The sequence below is a fragment of the Paramisgurnus dabryanus genome, chromosome 17, assembly GCF_030506205.2.
Source record: "Paramisgurnus dabryanus chromosome 17, PD_genome_1.1, whole genome shotgun sequence".
Taxonomy (NCBI): domain Eukaryota; kingdom Metazoa; phylum Chordata; class Actinopteri; order Cypriniformes; family Cobitidae; genus Paramisgurnus; species Paramisgurnus dabryanus.
This window is the reverse complement of record NC_133353.1, coordinates 31,379,384-31,397,034: the sequence shown is the minus strand read 5'-3', so window position 1 is coordinate 31,397,034 and position 17,651 is coordinate 31,379,384. Positions and strand designations below refer to the sequence as shown.

General features: G+C 37.7%; 1 protein-coding gene across 1 annotated transcript; it reads right to left on the bottom strand.

Moving 5' to 3' along the window:
* Positions 1-2,155: 2,155 nt before the first annotated feature.
* On the bottom strand, positions 2,156-12,132 carry g2e3 (G2/M-phase specific E3 ubiquitin protein ligase). Its single transcript, XM_065288788.2, has 14 exons — positions 11,809-12,132; positions 11,592-11,689; positions 9,892-9,993; positions 9,677-9,801; positions 9,335-9,497; positions 9,103-9,209; positions 6,366-6,482; positions 6,143-6,267; positions 5,885-5,996; positions 5,309-5,619; positions 5,041-5,222; positions 4,742-4,914; positions 4,401-4,612; positions 2,156-3,045 (listed from the first exon to the last, which is right to left on the bottom strand). Exons 1-14 carry the CDS (start codon positions 11,867-11,869, stop codon positions 2,798-2,800), a joined length of 2,136 nt encoding a protein of 711 aa, XP_065144860.2. The 5' UTR covers positions 11,870-12,132; the 3' UTR covers positions 2,156-2,797.
* Positions 12,133-17,651: the final 5,519 nt, after the last annotated feature.

Genomic DNA, 17,651 nt, shown 5'->3' with positions numbered 1-17,651 from the left:
CTAAATAAACCAAAGCCTAGTCTTGGTTTAAAGTAATCCCTGTCTGGGAAACCACCCCTAAGATGCCTTAATTAAAAAACATCTTGCACTAACATATCTTAAAGGCAGGGTGCACGATCTCTGAAAGCCAATGTTGACATTTGGAATAGGGTGACCACCTGCTAATAAGCCCAAGGGGGGACAAGGGGTGTGTTTCCGAGGGACAATGTGGGACACTCCATGGCCCGGCGGTGCACCCATCCCACAGGCAGACTTATTGATAGTGGTTTACCCATGTTTAGCACATAACACCTTACACTGCACAAAAATTATTTTCTAGAAAAAGTTTCTTAGTATTTTTGTCTTGTTTTCAGTAAAAATATCTAAAAATTCTTAAGATGTTTTTTCTTGATGAGCAAAACGACCCAAGAGAATAAGTCCAAAAATGTAGACCAAAAATATCAAATTTTAGTGATTTTGTTCCCAAAACAAGCAAAAAATCCTGCCAATGGGGTAAGAAAAAAATCTTGAAAATTTTTCTTAAACTCTAAATTCAAGAAAAATGTGCCTACCCCATTGATAGATTTTTTGCTTGTTTTATGCACACATTTAGATAAAACTGAAAACAAGACAAAAATACTAAGATTTTTTTTCTTGAAAATCATTTTTTGCAGTGTACATGGCATATTAATAATGCCCTATTCCCCTAAACATGTGTAATTGCTGATGTATGCTCATGAATATAGGCAACCAATGTGTATTTTTTTAAATAAAGATTCATAATATTTTGAACATTCAATGAACTGACAGATGCACTTCCACTTACGATTTACTTTAGCTATTTAATTTATTTTTCATTACAATTTATTCACTTTAAATAAATTATAATATAAAATTATAGAATTAACAGGAATTGAAGTTGCTCAATAACACAGGAACAGTTAAAAAAAGTCTTAACTCACAACTCCAGAGGTTCACGGAACTAGAAGGGGGAGGAAGGATGGTGAACTTGCATGTTTGTAAAGGCAGGCGCAGGAAAAAAACTGTTCAGTGTTCTGGAGACACCTTTAGCCAAAAAAATATTTATTTTCCCAGTCTTTCTTGTACCCACACCTTCTCTTTTTAATCGATGATGGCGGTGCAGAGTCAGACTCAGTCTCTTTCTCCATTTTTCGAATTGGAAAGCGCGCACCTAAAAGTTATGCACGTGCGTGGCTGCGTGCGGACTTTGCTGTCATGACAACAACGAAAAGTTGACAACAGCCTAGTCAGCAGTTCAGCTGAGGGGCAACAGTAGCGTGCGAGTGGCGAGTGAGCCTGAACTGTCAAGTAACGTTCGTTTGGCTGCATGGGGCTCAAGGATATAGAGCGACCAACTTTTTTTAAACAAGCATTGATTATGCGTGACACGGTCTCAATTTGCGGGACGCATGAATTGGGCTTCAAACGCTGTTCGCGCTACGCGGGACGGGTGGTCACCCTAATTTGGAATCACCTAAACAAACACGCCCCTACCCCAATAGAATCTGGACCTTCTTTTGATAGACCCGCCCCACACATACGCAACCCAGACAACAATGTTGTGTCGAAATCGTGCACCCTGCCTTTAACACATATCAGTGCCATTGTTTTGTCACAAAATGTACATTAAAAACGTCTATTTGTAAGGTATGTTTGTAAAAACGTCCTAAAATAACTAAGGCCTAGTCCTGGATTAATTTAAACCCTATCTGAGAAACTGTTCCATACTGTTATTTTATTTGAGCTTATTAATAGTTTGGTGCTTGTGATGCACAGCATAACTATTGTTATCTCATGATGTCTCATATTAGCCATCTTATTGTGAAAGTTTGACTCGATTTTACACAGTTAATTATTAAAAGTGGGAAAAACAGTGGGAGTAACATCAAAGAGTTTAATAAATTATGACAGATATAAAGCTGACAACAACTTTAAAGAACATGAGCAACAGTAAAAAAAAAAACGGTAAATAGAAAAAAACATACATTGCAATTGTATTTTCAAAGAACAGTTTATACAGTAAAATGTATGGATTCATGTGTAGTGGCTATAAAGACGCATTTATCCATTGTACGGAAACTCTATTGTGGCTAATATACAAGCTAAACTTGCAACAGCACCATTTTGTGGCTACTAGGAAATTACAAAGTATTCATTGTTAACCATGTTTTAATAAAAAATCAAAATTCTCAGTTGCTTGGTATACAGACTGTAGGCATATCTATAACTACTGAACATTTTAACTGTAGATGCACTATATATAAAACTGGTACAACTCTGAATGGTGTGGCTGGTAACAAACACCTTATATTGCAAGCCATGTTTACATGCACCTAAACTAGTAGAGTCTAAAGAACATGCATTGCTTCCAGCTGAGGCCTAACAGTTTTGAACAACTTAAACTGATGAATAATCTGAAATGAAATTATGACTGGTTAAAGGAGTAGTCCACTTTAAAGATGGGGTCCATTGACTTTTTATAGTAGGAAAAAAAATACTACGGTAAGTCAATGGGCCCCATCTATAAAGTGGACTACTCCTTTAACCTACTGTATAACTGCTAGGTAATATGTAAGGCAAATTGCAATTTGCATTCTAGATTCTTTGTAGATTCTAAATTAATGTCAAATAAATGACAACAGGGTTTATCATATTACTGATGAATGTAACAAGTAATGCTAACGTGAACAATACCATTCATATAATACTACATAACTCCAATAAATAAATCACAGATATTATTTAGCACCATTACAGATAAAGGGCAACAGCACCCTTAATCTCAGATAAAGAGTCTCTAAAAGTACTGCATAACCGAAAACTGACACACTGTGTAGTCCAAGTGTTTCTTGAAGACCTCATAAGAGGGTAGTATTGGAAGAATGAGATGATTGGTGTCACAGTGGCTCCGAGGAAAGGCACAGGAAGGGTCTGGAGAGATTAGGAAAGAAAGAGCTAGAGGGGGATTGAATCCAATGGATGGAACAACATCTGTGCCAGTGGCAAATGTTAAAATATCCTCGAGTGATGCTGCACACTGGCCATCTGAAACAAAAAGGAAGAGGTAAACTCATGTCGCACCACTACAAGATAAACACATGCATCTGACATGTAAAGGAGCATTTTTATCAGGCTCTTATGTTTAGATTCAGTAATTTCAATATCTAACAGAGAAGGCATTTAGCAGCATTTGCATCTGAGCTCTATGTATATTGGCATGGGAATTTTTTTTTTTAACATGCATAAGCAATAGGTTACACTTTTTAAAGGGATAGTTCGCTTAAAAATGAAAATAATGTCATTAATGACTCACCCTCATGACGTTCCAAACTCGTAAGACCTCCGTTCATCTTCGGAAAACACAGTTTAAGATGTTTTATATTTAGTCCGAGAGCTTAGTGACCCTTCATTGAAAATCTATGTACGGTATACTGTTCATTAGGGCTGAGCAAAAAAATCGATTTTTCGATTAATCGTTTTTTTAAACGTGGTCAAATCAGAATCGATTCTCAAAGAGCAGAATCAATTTTTTCCTTTCATATTTATTTCTGCAAACATTGAACGTAAGATTAACGTTAATCGAATTACTAGTCTTCTTCACTAAATGTCACCCTCTTTTTTGCCTAGCGCAATGTTACCAAGGAGCAAGAGGCAAGCCTGTCATTCATTCATTCATACAGTGCTTAAAATGGCAGTTTCAGGTGCTTCGTCGATTTTGTTAATTACCCACTTGTAACCTGCTGTTCACTGTTCTTTTTATTAATATAGTATTTGTATTAAATCTATATTTATTGAGTTGAATAGAGTATAAAAACCGGTCCGAGAACCAGAATCGAAAATTGAATTGAGAATCGAATCGATCTGGAAAATCTGAATCGATACCCAGCCCTACTGTTCATGTCCAGAAAGGTAATAAAAACATCATCAAAGTAGTCTATGTGACATCAGTGGGTCAGTTAAAATGTGTTGAAGCATCGAAAATACATTTTGATCCAAAAATAAAAAAATGTATGACTTTATTCAGCATTGTCTTCTCCTCCGCGACTGAAGTCACTTGACTGCAGTAATGCGAATGACGTGTTATCCTCAGACATGTTTGCAAAGTTTTTTTTTTTACTGACAGCGTGCGTCTCCCTCAGACTGTAAACAACGCACAAAAAACAGCTGGGGCGCAACAGATAACACCACAGCCGCGTCAATGCAGTCACGTGACTTTATTCTCGTGCATGCGCTTCACAAGAGACACAGAAGAGAGTAAATATAAAACATCGGACTAAACATAAAACATCTTAAACTGTGTTCCGAAGATAAACAAAGTTCTTATGAGTTTGGAACGACATGAGGGTGAACTATCCCTTTAATTCGTCCAACATACGTTACACCATTTGTAACAAACATACCTTCACACTCATGTAGGTACTGTTTCCAAAAGCTTTGAGTTGTGTACTCTTGTGCTTTCAGATCTTCCTCCTCTGAAAACCGTGTGGTAAAGAGCTCCAGGATGCATTCGGCAGTCAACTTCTCCACAGGGCCACAGAAAACCGAATAGAAACCTTCTGTGCACATCTGGACCTGCTCAAACACTCCCAGTGTCCTCAGACCCTCCCGAAACCTGAAAAAGGCAAAACAAAGAGTATCAGTAAACAAGCATACACACGTGGATCAAAACACAATACTGGTATAGGCCTATTGGCAATATGGACAATTAATCGCCATCACAACTTCATTTAAGTCTACCAACCTCTGCAGAGGCAGCTGTAGTCGGATGATCAAGTAAAAATTGAGAACATCCTCCACCAACATGTCTTTGTCAGAGAGCTTACTGACTTCTCGCCAACAGCCTGCTACTTCCAAGTACTGCGATGCTGACTGCATTGCACGTCTTAAATTAAATATGTTGTTTGCTTCTGCAATCTGAGAATATATATTTACTGAGAATATATATATATATTTAACATATGTTTCACTATAATCAATAATACATTGTTTATTTAAAGTGCAGTACTACAATATCTTTACATAAACAACATGAAAACTCACTCTTCTGATTTTGTGTGCCAAAACGGTGTCTCCAAGGTCTTGTAATGTAGGTCTGTAGTTTGTAGGGTAGCTGAACAGATTGTGGTACAGAACTGGAGAGAAGAAGCCCACCGGAGGACCCCCATGAACCAAAGAGAGGGCCAACAGGCTGCCGATCTCAAAGTATAGATCATCCCTCAGAGCTATTCATACGATAACATACAATAAAATAGTAAGTTTCCAAGGTCACGTCAGTGTATTAGAAATTAAAGAGGGGGTCTCATAGTACCTCTTGAGTTCAGAACCAGGTTTTTAGTTGCTCCATTGGGTCCCTCAAAGATTTCAGACTTTTCCAAGCTCTGAACGAGACATCTGAGAAACCGACGCTGATTCCTGACGTTGTTGTTTAGTTTGTCTTTGGAGTACTTCACAGAAAGTGTGTTGGAGGGGTTAAAGTTGCTTTGCCGCAAAACCCTCAGAGCCGCTTTTACCACCTCATCATCATTACCATCTTCCACCAACACCTCTGTGCACTGCTGCTGTGATATCTGAGAGGCCAGACCCATTAAGATCTCTGGAAAAGTGGCGGGCATACACTGCCTGCAAAGGTTGAGCAATTCAATAAGCAAAAAAAACAACAACAACAACAACAACAACATATCATGCATTCAATAAAGATAGCAAGTATCTTACAAATGTCTTAGCCTCAGCGAGACTGTTGCAACACCCAAAAAATTGGGTTATTTACTATGTAATGTCAATGCAAAAAGATCGGGGTCTTGCAAGGCACTAAATGGATGTTCCTTAAGGGGATAGTTTGAAGACAATTTTGTGGTTAACCTGATGCTAATGACAGAGCAAGTACCTTTTAGTAGTGAGTGAGGAATGAAAATCAGAGATACATCCTTTAAATAATCTCTTCCTCTCTTGCCTTTCAGCCAGTGGAGATTTAACATGGTTTGGTAAAGACACTGAATCTGCAAAAATAAATATAGATAACGCAAGATAATAATGTAAGAGAATGCAAACCTACATTTCATGTCCCAGAATGCAACATTTTACAATTATTATTTTCAAAATGAATACAGGCTGATCGAAAACAAATGAATAGTTAAGATCTTACTATTGCCCTCAACAGCGCCTTTGCATTCATCACACGTCCATTCGGTTTCATAAAGCTCAAGGCAGGAGCACTTTCGATGAGTTCCTCTGGATCCGCAGAACGCACAACGGAGAATTTCGAAAAATCTGTAAGCCAGACAGAAAAATGTAATCTTAATGACATCTTTTAAATATTGAACACATCCCATTTCATTTCATATGATTCATATAAGCACATCGTTTACCCTGAGACTGAGCTGTGTTTACGACCCCTGTGAGATAGACACTTTGTGGCATCACAGCGCTGGTACACCTGCAGTAATTCTCCATATGCATTTTCTTCTAGTTCCCATGATGCATCTCTGAAAATATATTTAAAAGTATATAGTAATAGAGAAAAAAAGACATTTGCATTCATGTCTATGCTAAAGTGATGTGCAATAAAAATTGCATTATGAATGCAAATAAAATAAACAAATGGATGCAAAAAGCCTATTTTTAATATTTAAAAAAATTGAATATAAACTATTTTGAATACTTTTATACTTTGTACATAGCTTTTGTGTACTTATATTAGTTATGGGAAAAACTACCGGGGTATGCATTACACACTCACGTAAAGGATTATTAGGAACACCATACTAATACTGTGTTGGACCCCCTTTCACCTTCAGAACTGCCTAAATTCTACATGGCACTGATTCAACAAGGTGCTGAAAGCATTCTTTAGAAATGTTGGCCCATATTGATAGGATAGCATCTTGCAGTTTATGGAGATTTGTGGGATACACATCCAGGGCACGAAGCACCTGTTCCATCACATCCCAAAGATGCTCCATTGGGTTGAGATCTGGTGACTGTGGGGGCCATTTTAGTACAGTGAACTCATTGTCATGTTCAAGAAACCAATTTGAAATGATTTTAGCTTTGTTACATGGTGCATTATCCTGCTGGAAGTAGCCATCAGAGGTGGTCATAAAGGGATAAACATGATCAGAAACAATGCTCAGGTAGGCCGTGGCATTTAAACGATACCCAATTGGCACTAAGGGGCCTATAGTGTGCCAAGAAAACATCCCCCACACCATTACACCACCACCAGCAGCCTGCACAGTGCTAACAAGACATGATGGATCAATGTTCCATCATTCTGTTTACGCCAAATTCTGACTCTACCATCTGAATGTCTCAACAGAAATCGAGACTCATCAGACCAGGCAACATTTTTCCAGTCCTCAACTGTCCAATTTTGGTGAGCTTGTGCAAATTGTAGCCTCTTCTCCCTATTTGTAGTGGAGATGAGTGGTAGCCGGTGGGGTCTTCTGCTGTTGTAGCCCATCCGCCTCAAGGTTGTGCGTGTTGTGGCTTCACAAATGCTTTGCTGCATACCTCGGTTGTAATGAGTGGTTATTTCAGTCAAAGTTGCTCTTCTATCAGCTTGAATCAGTCGGCCCATTCTCCTCTGACCTCTTACATCAACAAGGCATTTTCGCCCACATGACTGCCGCATACTGGACGTTATTCTCTTTTCACACCATTCTTTGTAAACCCTAGAAATGGTTGTGCGTGAAAATCTCAGTAACTGAGCAAATTGTGAAATACTCAGACCGGCCCATCTGGCAACAACAACCATTCCACGCTCAAAACTGTTTAAATCACCTTTCTTTCCCCTTCTGACATTCACTTTGGAGTTCAGGAGATTGTCTTGACCAGGACCACACCCCTAAATGCATTGAAGCAACTGCCATGTGATTGCTTGATTAGATAATTGCATTAATGAGAAATTGAACAGGTGTTCCTAATAATCCTTTAGGTGAGTGTATATCCGAGTGTTGTGAATAAGTATATCTGAGTGTACTGAGCTCACAGATAGGTCATATTAGGGTTGTGCCGATAGACGATAGTATCGTGTATCGACGATCTTCAGACATATCGCCAATGGCAGGCTTTCATGGCGATAGTCATGACGATAGTTGGCGAATGGTTACTAATATTATTATTATCATCATAGTTTTACATTAACATCCACATTGCATGCTTTTCCTCGCATGAGGGTTTGTGGGCTTCACTTTACGCGGAGGGCTTGTAAAGAGAGAATTCCTTCTTGCACGTACCTGCACTTAATGCGTGCGTCTTGGACTCCTTCTAGCACCCGCGTCATGACCAGCTGCGCTTCTCTCTGTCTCACGTGCACGCGCTCTCGCATCTGTCCGAAGTCTAAACATAAACTAAAGTAGTAATCCTTATGTCTTTGTTCAGTTTAATGCGTTTCATGCGAGCTGAGGCAAACTTTACTTTTTGTTTAAAATATGACCCGCTGCATGGCGCCTCTCTCACTTTCGCATACGTGCAGAAAGCTGCGCTCTGTCCAAAGTCAGATCACTAGGTATTAATCCTGTTTATGATATGCATTTCAAGGAGTTGTAGCAATACATCCCTCGTGTTTAATATATGATTGTGTTTAAAATATGATCGCGTTCCGCTGGACCGATGCGTTTAAAAAGTCTCATCTGAGAGCACCACTGCGTGACACATGTAGCCTTCTGCAACAGCACTAAACAAATGCATTGAATTGTTTGTATGTGCGCGCATGTGTGTGTGCATGCGCAGATGCATGTTTTTACAGTTATTAAGTAATCATGATAGGGTTTTAATGACGCGCTCGCATTAATGGCATCAGTTTTAAGAAGGTTGCGGTCATGATGGTGTTGCTCTTGTTCTTTTTTGTGCACCCATTAAGTGACTTGTTATAATGAGTAAAAAATTAACAAATAAAAAAATGAGTAAACTACTGCCCTGCCCCGATACTATCGTGTATCGCTGATCTCACAGGCTGACGATAGGACGATCTCAAAATAGGGCATATCGCCCAACACTAGGTCATATGTAAAAAACAAAACACAATACTGCAAAAAAAAAAAAAAAAAAAAAAAACTTTCCTAACATAAATTCTCAATCAAAACGAAAACAACTACCACTTACCTCTCTGGTATGTGTATTCCCATCCTGACCATTTCTTGCTGGAACTGATCTTTGTTATTGCAGAGCGTGCATTTGAAGAAGAACATAGCAGCACTGTATGCATATTGCTGAAACAACAGAGTCGGAACACGGAGCTCAAATTTCCATCCCCAGATAATTGTATTTGTTATCAAATTTAAAGAACAGTTTGACGTGATAATGTATTTATTAAGCATATGTAAATTTATGGTACCTGTACACAAGCCCTGTGAAACCAGCTCCCATGACACGCGGGACACTTGAGGACATTGTAGGAGAGAACGGGTTCAATGGCCTCCAGACACACAGAGCAGGAGAGCGGTAGACTGGGACTGGAGACGCAGGCTTGACTAGGTGCATGCTTTTTACAGTAACACCTGTAAACGAAAGCTGCCATCATCAATATCTAAGGGTCACTTTCCCAAAATAAGATCAACCCCCTCTCCTGGAATTTAGGAAATGTCATTTGATGATATGGTTAAGAATATGTGGGAATGACACTGCATGTGTTTCTCTACAAAGGAAAGGTGATGTCGTCTTCTGAAAAGACACTTACGGAAACGAGTCGGTGAACTGGAAAATAAACTCCTCCTCTATTCCACACGGCATGTGGACCATCTGCCTGCAGGTTTTGATGAAACACCCGACCGAAGCGCCAATCTTTTTGCAGTGCGTGCACCTCTGCAAGTGATCAGTAAAAATACGTTACAGTGTCTGACGCATTTACACGGTGATAATGGAATATACTTAGTCAGTCAAATGTGTACTTACCAGTCTTGAAGATCTGCGAATCTCCTTCTGGATGTCATTCACAAGAAAACCATGAATGCCTTCATGTTCCTCTCCTCTCTGAAACACTCCACTAGACATCAGCTATAAAATAAGCAGGGAATATTACACTTGAAATACAATTCTTACAAAAGTTGTACATAGTTGTACAAGTTATATTTCAGAATCTACAGAGCCTCAACTTGACAGGGAAAAGTTTACATGTTTGAATAAATATGATTTAAAGATGTAAAGGTGTTATTTTGTATTCCTGTATGTGTTTTGTGACTGACTGACTGACAGGATAGACTAGAACAGTGGTTCTCAAAATTTTTTCAGCGTGCGGCCCCCCTTGTGTACGGCGCATTCCTTCGTGCCCCCCCCAAAGACAATTTATGAGAAGAAACTGTTCTAAAACTTTTAATTAAACAAAACATATTAAATAATACAAAGTAGTGCTGTTGGTTAGTAGTCTTATTTTTTTAAGGTTTAATTGCACAAAATTCATGATAAATTAATTTATTTTATAAAATGTCATAAAACTAGGGCCCCCCGGCACCATCTCGCAGCCCCCAGTTTGAGAACCACTGAACTGGAAGTGACCTGTATTGAAAATTAGCCCATATTTTACTCAACCTTAAGCCATCGTAGATGTATATGCCTTGCTACTTTTAGTCAAACACAGCCGAAGTTACATTAGATATTATCCTGGCTCTTTTCAGCTTTATAATGGCACTGGATAGTGCCCCATTTTTAAAGATCCAAAAGTGCCCCGTCAATCAAAAAACGAATCCGTACATTTAATAAATGTCATACAACGCAAGCTACTGGCTTTTTTGAAAAGCGCTGTGCTTCCATTGGAAACAATTAAAAACAAACGCCGTCCGTCGGCATAAAAGCTTTGGTTGTGCACACCCCCAGAATTCGTTTTGGATGAATGTGCTTTTTAGCTTTAAAATTGGGGCACCATCCAAAAAAGCTGAAAAGGGCTCGGATATTACTTAATTTAAAGGGCACGTTATTTTGTGTATTTGGAATAATACAATGTGTTTGCGTGGTGTATGGTTCAAAAAACACATTATTTTCCACATATCGTACATTATTGTAGCTTCAGATATCCTGCCTTCCTCAAACGCTCTGATTTTGTACATAACTCATCGATCTGAAAAGCGTTCTGTCCCTGATTGGCCAGCTCATCTGTACATTGTGATTGGCCTTAATACCTCTGGCGTATTGTAATGGAAATGTAAAATCGTGAATTGGACCATAGGTGCCCTTTAACTCCAGAAGTTAAGTACACCTAGGATGGCTTGAGGCTGAGTAAAATATGGGCATTTTAACTAGTAAGGTACAAGTCTGTTCTGATAGGGTCAGGGGCAGAAAAAACACTACACTAAATAAATGTATTTAAATGCAACTAACCATTAAAACGGTGCAGTTATGACAGCAAAACGAATAGTTTTTTTTTTAATACTAACATAATTATTTGTCTGTTATTATTTCCATGTGTTAAGCAAGTAAAGCACACTTCTGCTGTTTATTTTCGTGTTATTCATAAAGCATATTTGTTGGATCTATGGAGTCCAACTCATTTTAATGGAATTAACATTTTTGGGTCATTGTTTTGATGCCCAATGTGAAATATGAGTCCTGAAAAACAACCAACCATACATGGTGTAAAAAGTAACATGGCGATTGCTCACCAAACAGAAATAGTGGACAGTCAGGTCGTGTTGTTCGAGTGTGATCTTCTCCCCATACTTTTCGGGACAGTTGTCGCTCCGTTTACAAAGACTACAAACTAAAGGACAAAAACATATCTTAAATTTAGTTACAGCTATAAAAACACCTTATATTTAATCATGAGTTTGGTCACTGGAAGATTGGTTGAGTGGTAACTTGTAAGAATAAAGGACTTACTGAGATCTTTCTCGTCCTTAATCTCTTTTATTTCAGTATTCTCCTCTTTCCTCGCTTTCATTATTGGTTTGTTCGTTGGCAACGAGCAGCAAGAAAAACTTTACGAATTGTAAAATGTCGACGCGAAGATTTATCACAGAAACAAAAACAAGCGTCTGTTCTCTGGTGCTAGTGATGCCAGATCGCCATTTCAGCGTTACCGTGAGCTTTTTCTAGTCATATAACTCAAAAATATACATTTTAAGCGAAGTTTAGTTTTAAATGCCAGATACTACAGCTGTGTGTTTAAAAAACTCACAAAAAATTCAAAGCTCCCTCTACCCGTAAACACCCCGCCTTCGTCTGATTTTGATTGGTTGAATTCAAACCAAAACAGAGATGTTCCGGTGGGAGGGTCGTTAGCAAAAACATTGCGCAACTTCCGTTTGGCTTTCAAAATAATAGTCAGTACCCCGGACTTTTGTGGAAATATAAAATGTTAAGTTGTATTTAGTTGAAACATGCCCTCTGAGACTGTAATTTATATATATATTTCTTTTTAAATCCTTTTGGCCTTCAAAGACACTACACAAAATGTATCCAGTTAAACTAAAACAATATATATGCCCGTGTATAATTTCGAATCGCTCTCGCGGTACTTTGACGTCATCCCTGTCAGTTCTTGCAGCACCGCATGAAGGCGAACATGCCTAGTATCTACTCAAGATTGTTTTGGAAAGATTTAGAAATCTATAATAAAAACGTTGGGTACACGATTTCATGTAATCTGAAAATAAAATCAATATATTATTTAAGGTATTTATTTATTATAAGGAAAATATTATTACATTAAAACATTTATGGAAATAACGTCAACTGCTCACTTGAGAGCGTCTTTTGTTTAAAATATTGATTTATTATTTTGTATTATTATTATAGTTTAGTAGGCATGTTTAAGAATGCAGACAAACGTTTCTAATATTTACACACACAAAAAAAATATATAATATTTTAACATGCCCAAGATTACGTTTTGGACCTAAGAAAAAACGCCTTGTTGAGCATCACTAACCAGTAGGTGGCAGTAGATGAAAACAGTTTAAAGTGCTCTCACTGGCCTCCCATTTCAAATCCGAGATTCAATTCATTTGTCTATTAAATTGACACATGAACCCCAGTCAGAAGAAAGCATGATTTTGAGGACCATCTTTCAGAAAACTGAAAGGTCAGACAATTTTATGAATTGTGCATCATTTATAAAAAGCATTTCCACATTTAATTCTGCTTTGTGGATTATGCACTGTTTGATTCATTTGGCTATAAATAAAAAGCAATATTTTCATTATATTAAGGTTTGATGCACTAACACTTTATAAAAACATCAGTATTTCATGGAAGATATGTAAAAATTAATTGCACTTGCTATAAAATATGAATATTGTATAATGTGTAATGGAAAAAATGGGATTATGGGCCAGTTTCACTAATGTACACATCCTACAATGTTTTGTTAGGATGTGCTTTTATGTATGACAATGGAAAAAATTGCATTTGTGTGACTTAAAAGGCTACAAACTCCGTGATGTCCACATGAATACATCTAGTGCCCTAAAATGATGAGTATTGTGACTTCTCTAGTCAAATTCAGCACAGATTTAGTAGCCTAAACTGCATACACCTGTCAAGTAACCCGTGCCACTCTTGCTGCAGATTATAGATGATGATAGATTCACTGAGGTGGATTTAAACAAAAAAGAGCCGGACAGTTTGCCTGTTTTTCCTGCCTGAGCAGATCCTAGATCAAGGTCTTGACTTGCTTATTGTTTGGCAACACTTGCAAGGGGGTCTTTGGATGCTCTTTTGACTCAAGATATAAGATTACAGACCAAGCTTTTCCTCCCTTGACTAAATTCCAGAGGGAGTCCAAACAACTCGCTCAGTTTTCAACACCGCGTTTCCTCCCCGTGTCCAATGCTTCTCAGAGTTTGCATTATGCGAGCTAATTTAGCCAATTATGCACAGGTGTGATGCTAATTCTCCTCTCACATACTGAGCTCCTGACAGTAAAAATAGTATAATTATACAGCTGTCCCCGTGTTTTCCTTCCCAGCCAATGCAACAGCCTCTGTCACACAAAAAACACCTTTTCAGTAACGGCCAACTTAAAGAATCTGCCACAACTTTCCCTCCATTCAGCTTAACTGTTGATTGTTGTTCTTCGGGAAGCAGGTGCGAGACTCATACATCATATGAGATGTGTGAGCCAAATCTAACATTGAGTATTGCTACACAGTGAGATTACAATAAAAAATATGCTATTTGTCACTGAGAAAAGCATTTCCTTATTGTTTTATACTGCGCATATTTTTTGAGTACAAGGCCAATTTTGTCAATTATTTTTGGAAGGAGTTTGTAAGACTTTTATACTGTTGTTCATTGGTCAATTTATGCAATACCCATTACTACACTTTTACTTGCATGTTGTGTTTTATATAGTTGAGAAGTGGTTGGGTTTAGGGCTCCACTCCAAAATATCTTTAAAATTATGTACATAATTTACAAATGTAGAAAATTACATGTATATTGATCTGATACACAAGTCAAACAACCTTGAATTGTAACCACGGTTCATAATAAGCTGCTGGCCACTAGAGGCGTTTATCTCTAAAACGTAACTACGTCGTAAAACGCTGCTTGCACAAACGACCTATAGGATTTGAGGTGTACCGCACAGCATTTCGAACCTGTCACGCACGTCGCATATTAGGAAAAATGTCATGCATGCGTTCTTTAAAACTCTGCTTTAAAAATGTGGCATAGTTTCTCCACCATCTGGCAGCGATACATCGAAAGCAGCAACCCCACTCACACAAATAGGTGTGTTCGACTTCCCCTTTGCCCCGCGTGAGCCGTCAGGTGGGTGACATCAATCGCTCTTGCGGTACTTTGATGTTTCTTGTGGTGATGCATAAAGACGAACTCCGTCCCCGTAATAAACACACACACCTTTTTCTATAAGTCTGCATTCAGCTATCTTGATAAATTGTAAGACTTTTCACTTCAACTATATCTCAAAAATGCTGTCTAAAAGGCAGAATACAAAAAGTTGCATCCCACATTGTCCCACAAAAAACTTAGTACTTGTCCCACATTTAGTTTGCTGGGTGGTGGTCACCCAAATGGCCTATAACAGTGTTTCTCAACCCTGGTCCTCGAGGACCCCCTTTCAGAATGTTTTAGATGTCTCCTTATTTAACACACTAGATTTGTATTATAAGCTTGTTAGGGAGACATTCTGGAAGGAGGCTGATGAGTTAGTTCAGGTGTTTTAAATTAGGAGACATCTAAAACTTTCTGGAAGGGGGTCCTCGAGGACCAGGGTTGAGAAACACCTTATTTTTGAGGATAGTCTCAACTCACAGAGTAAACCCACACTGTCAATTAAAACACATATCTTTTTTAACAAGCACCTTTTATGTTGCTAAAAACAACGTTATTTTTTGTGTATTTGGTGAAATGCAATGTGTTTGCGTGGTTTATGGTTCAAAAACAACATTATTTTCCACATACCATTCATTATTGCCCTGCCTCCCTAAAACACCTTGATTTTGTAAAAAGCTCATCGTTCTGAAAAGCGTAGTGTCCTCCGATTTGCCAGTTCACCAATACGTTGTGATTGGCTTGAATAATTTTGATGTCAGCTGGAAATTTAAGGAGTTAATATTGTCTTCACTACCTTATCAATATGAGCCGAATCTGATCCAGATAATGCAGATGACCAATCTGATTGATCAACTTTACCAGCTGGCTTGAGCAGAGTGTAACAGATTAACACTGTAAAAAAATTCCGTAGAAATTGCAGCTGGGTTGCCGGTAACTTACCGTAGATTTAAATTTATGTTTTTTACTGGCAACATTTTGTTCAAAGTTAAATGAACATTAAACATTTACAAGTCTTTGTCTTTATAGAGTAAAACTAAAAAAACAGCATCAAGCAAAACATTCTGGGAAACAAAATCTGAAGCAAAAAACAGAAAAAGGTTGATGATGACTTCTGGTTCCCAGAATGCTTTGCATGAGGCTGTTATTGTATAGTTTTATTCTGTAAAGATAAAGACTTGTTAATATTTAAAATTTATTTAACTTTGAACAAACTCTTGCCAGTAAATAACATAAATTTAAATCTACGGTAAATTACCGGCAACCCAGCTGCAAAACCATTGAAATTTCTACGGAATTTTTTTACAGTGAAGGTAAGGATACTAAAACATTAAAACCATGCCTACATTTGTGATCGTAGAAACAACAAACAACAAGCGCTACTCTTGCAGTTGAATCATGGTTTGGTCAGATTAAATTCTCTAACTTTTTCCCCACCATTGACGAGATATATCATCAATTAAGAGAAAACATTTCCCTGCCAATGACGCTGTCCTGACGAGTTTTTACGGTGATCTGTAATTTAATTAGCAAAACTAATTTAACATCATTTTAAACTCTGTGTATGTTTTGATCATCGTTTTGAATCTGATCTCTAACAAAATTCCTTTACAAAAATGCAATTATTTCAGCTTTTTGCTGGAAATTTGGTATTTTTAAAAAAACTTACACATATTTAAGAGGTTATAAAAATAAAACAAATACACTGTAAAATATTTGCCTCTCCAACAATTTTGACCTGTTGCACCTAAAACTTTTAGTTGGCCCAATTTAAGTTGCAGAAACCAACTTTTTTTGTGTGAACTGAACTTGAAATAGTGTGTCAATTAAATATTCTCTCTTTACTAAACATAGCTTGTTGGGCCAAATTGAAATAAAATGTTATATTAATTAAATATTTCATGTTGGCCAAAAAGTCTATTTTTCATTCATGTTGGCATGGAATTTCACTCAATAACAGTACTGAAAAAACATTGAACCAGAGACCTTGCTGGGAGGCAACAATGATGTGCCTAACACACTGTGTCGCCCTCTACACTGAACACACAATTCTCAATTATGGTAACAATGAACAAACATAATACTTTTAAAAATTTTCTAAATACAACATATAACTAACATTAACAACATAACAACACAATAAATCAGGCAAACATTAAAACTATCATCTTTTTTAGTAATTATTAACCAAAAAAAGTGAACATGTTGCAATGTATGCTGGGAACCATTAAGACCATTGTTTTTTTAAATTGCTTGTTCAGACAGGGTTTCCCGCAGCACTTTGCAGTTCGGGCGGCCCACCTAAGCTGGGAAACCCTACCACCTTAACTAGGTTGTCCAACAAATAATAATTTCGCAGCACAAAAAGCCATCAAGTCATCTCGGAGAATAGCACGGACACGCTTCACACTACCAGTGGGCACGCGTGCCACACGGCCTTAATGGTCTACAACATCTGCTTCAGTTTGTGTTTATTAACCCTTTAGTGTCACTTCATCATGCAGCTATTTTTGTTTGAGGTATCTGTTAAAAACTTTTAATTCATTAATAATCTAGTATGTGTTCATTTTCTGTCATATTTTATTCAAAAATAAGTTTTATTTGAGTGTTTTTAATAAAACTATTTTCATCATGACGCGTACCTTTGATTGTCACGCCCCCGGCACCACCCACCGCCCAACCCTACCACCTTAACTAATAAATTTTCTGCGGGAAACCCTGTCAGATTACTCAGTTTGTCAAGTTGGGTAAACGAGTTGGACAAAAACTTATATATCTAAGTCCAGTCAACAAAAAATATTTGTAAGCTGGAAGATTAGTGAACACAAAATAATGAATTGACCCCCTTCAACAAAAATCTTTGTTCAAGTTACTTAATTATCTTTGTTGAAAGAACATTCTGAAGTTGGATTTTTTTACAGTGT

What these genes read in the sequence shown, in the direction of transcription:
- g2e3 (XM_065288788.2), bottom strand. Translation starts at nt 11,869, where the DNA reads ATGAAAGCGAGGAAAGAGGAGAATACTGAAATAAAAGAGATTAAGGAC. An exon ending in AGGCGCTGTTGAGGGCAATA is followed by an intron (nt 5,997 to 6,142) that starts GTAAGATCTTAA and finishes TTATTTTTGCAG; the next exon opens with ATTCAGTGTCTTTACCAAAC. An exon ending in GTACCTACATGAGTGTGAAG is followed by an intron (nt 3,046 to 4,400) that starts GTATGTTTGTTA and finishes TTTTTGTTTCAG; the next exon opens with ATGGCCAGTGTGCAGCATCA.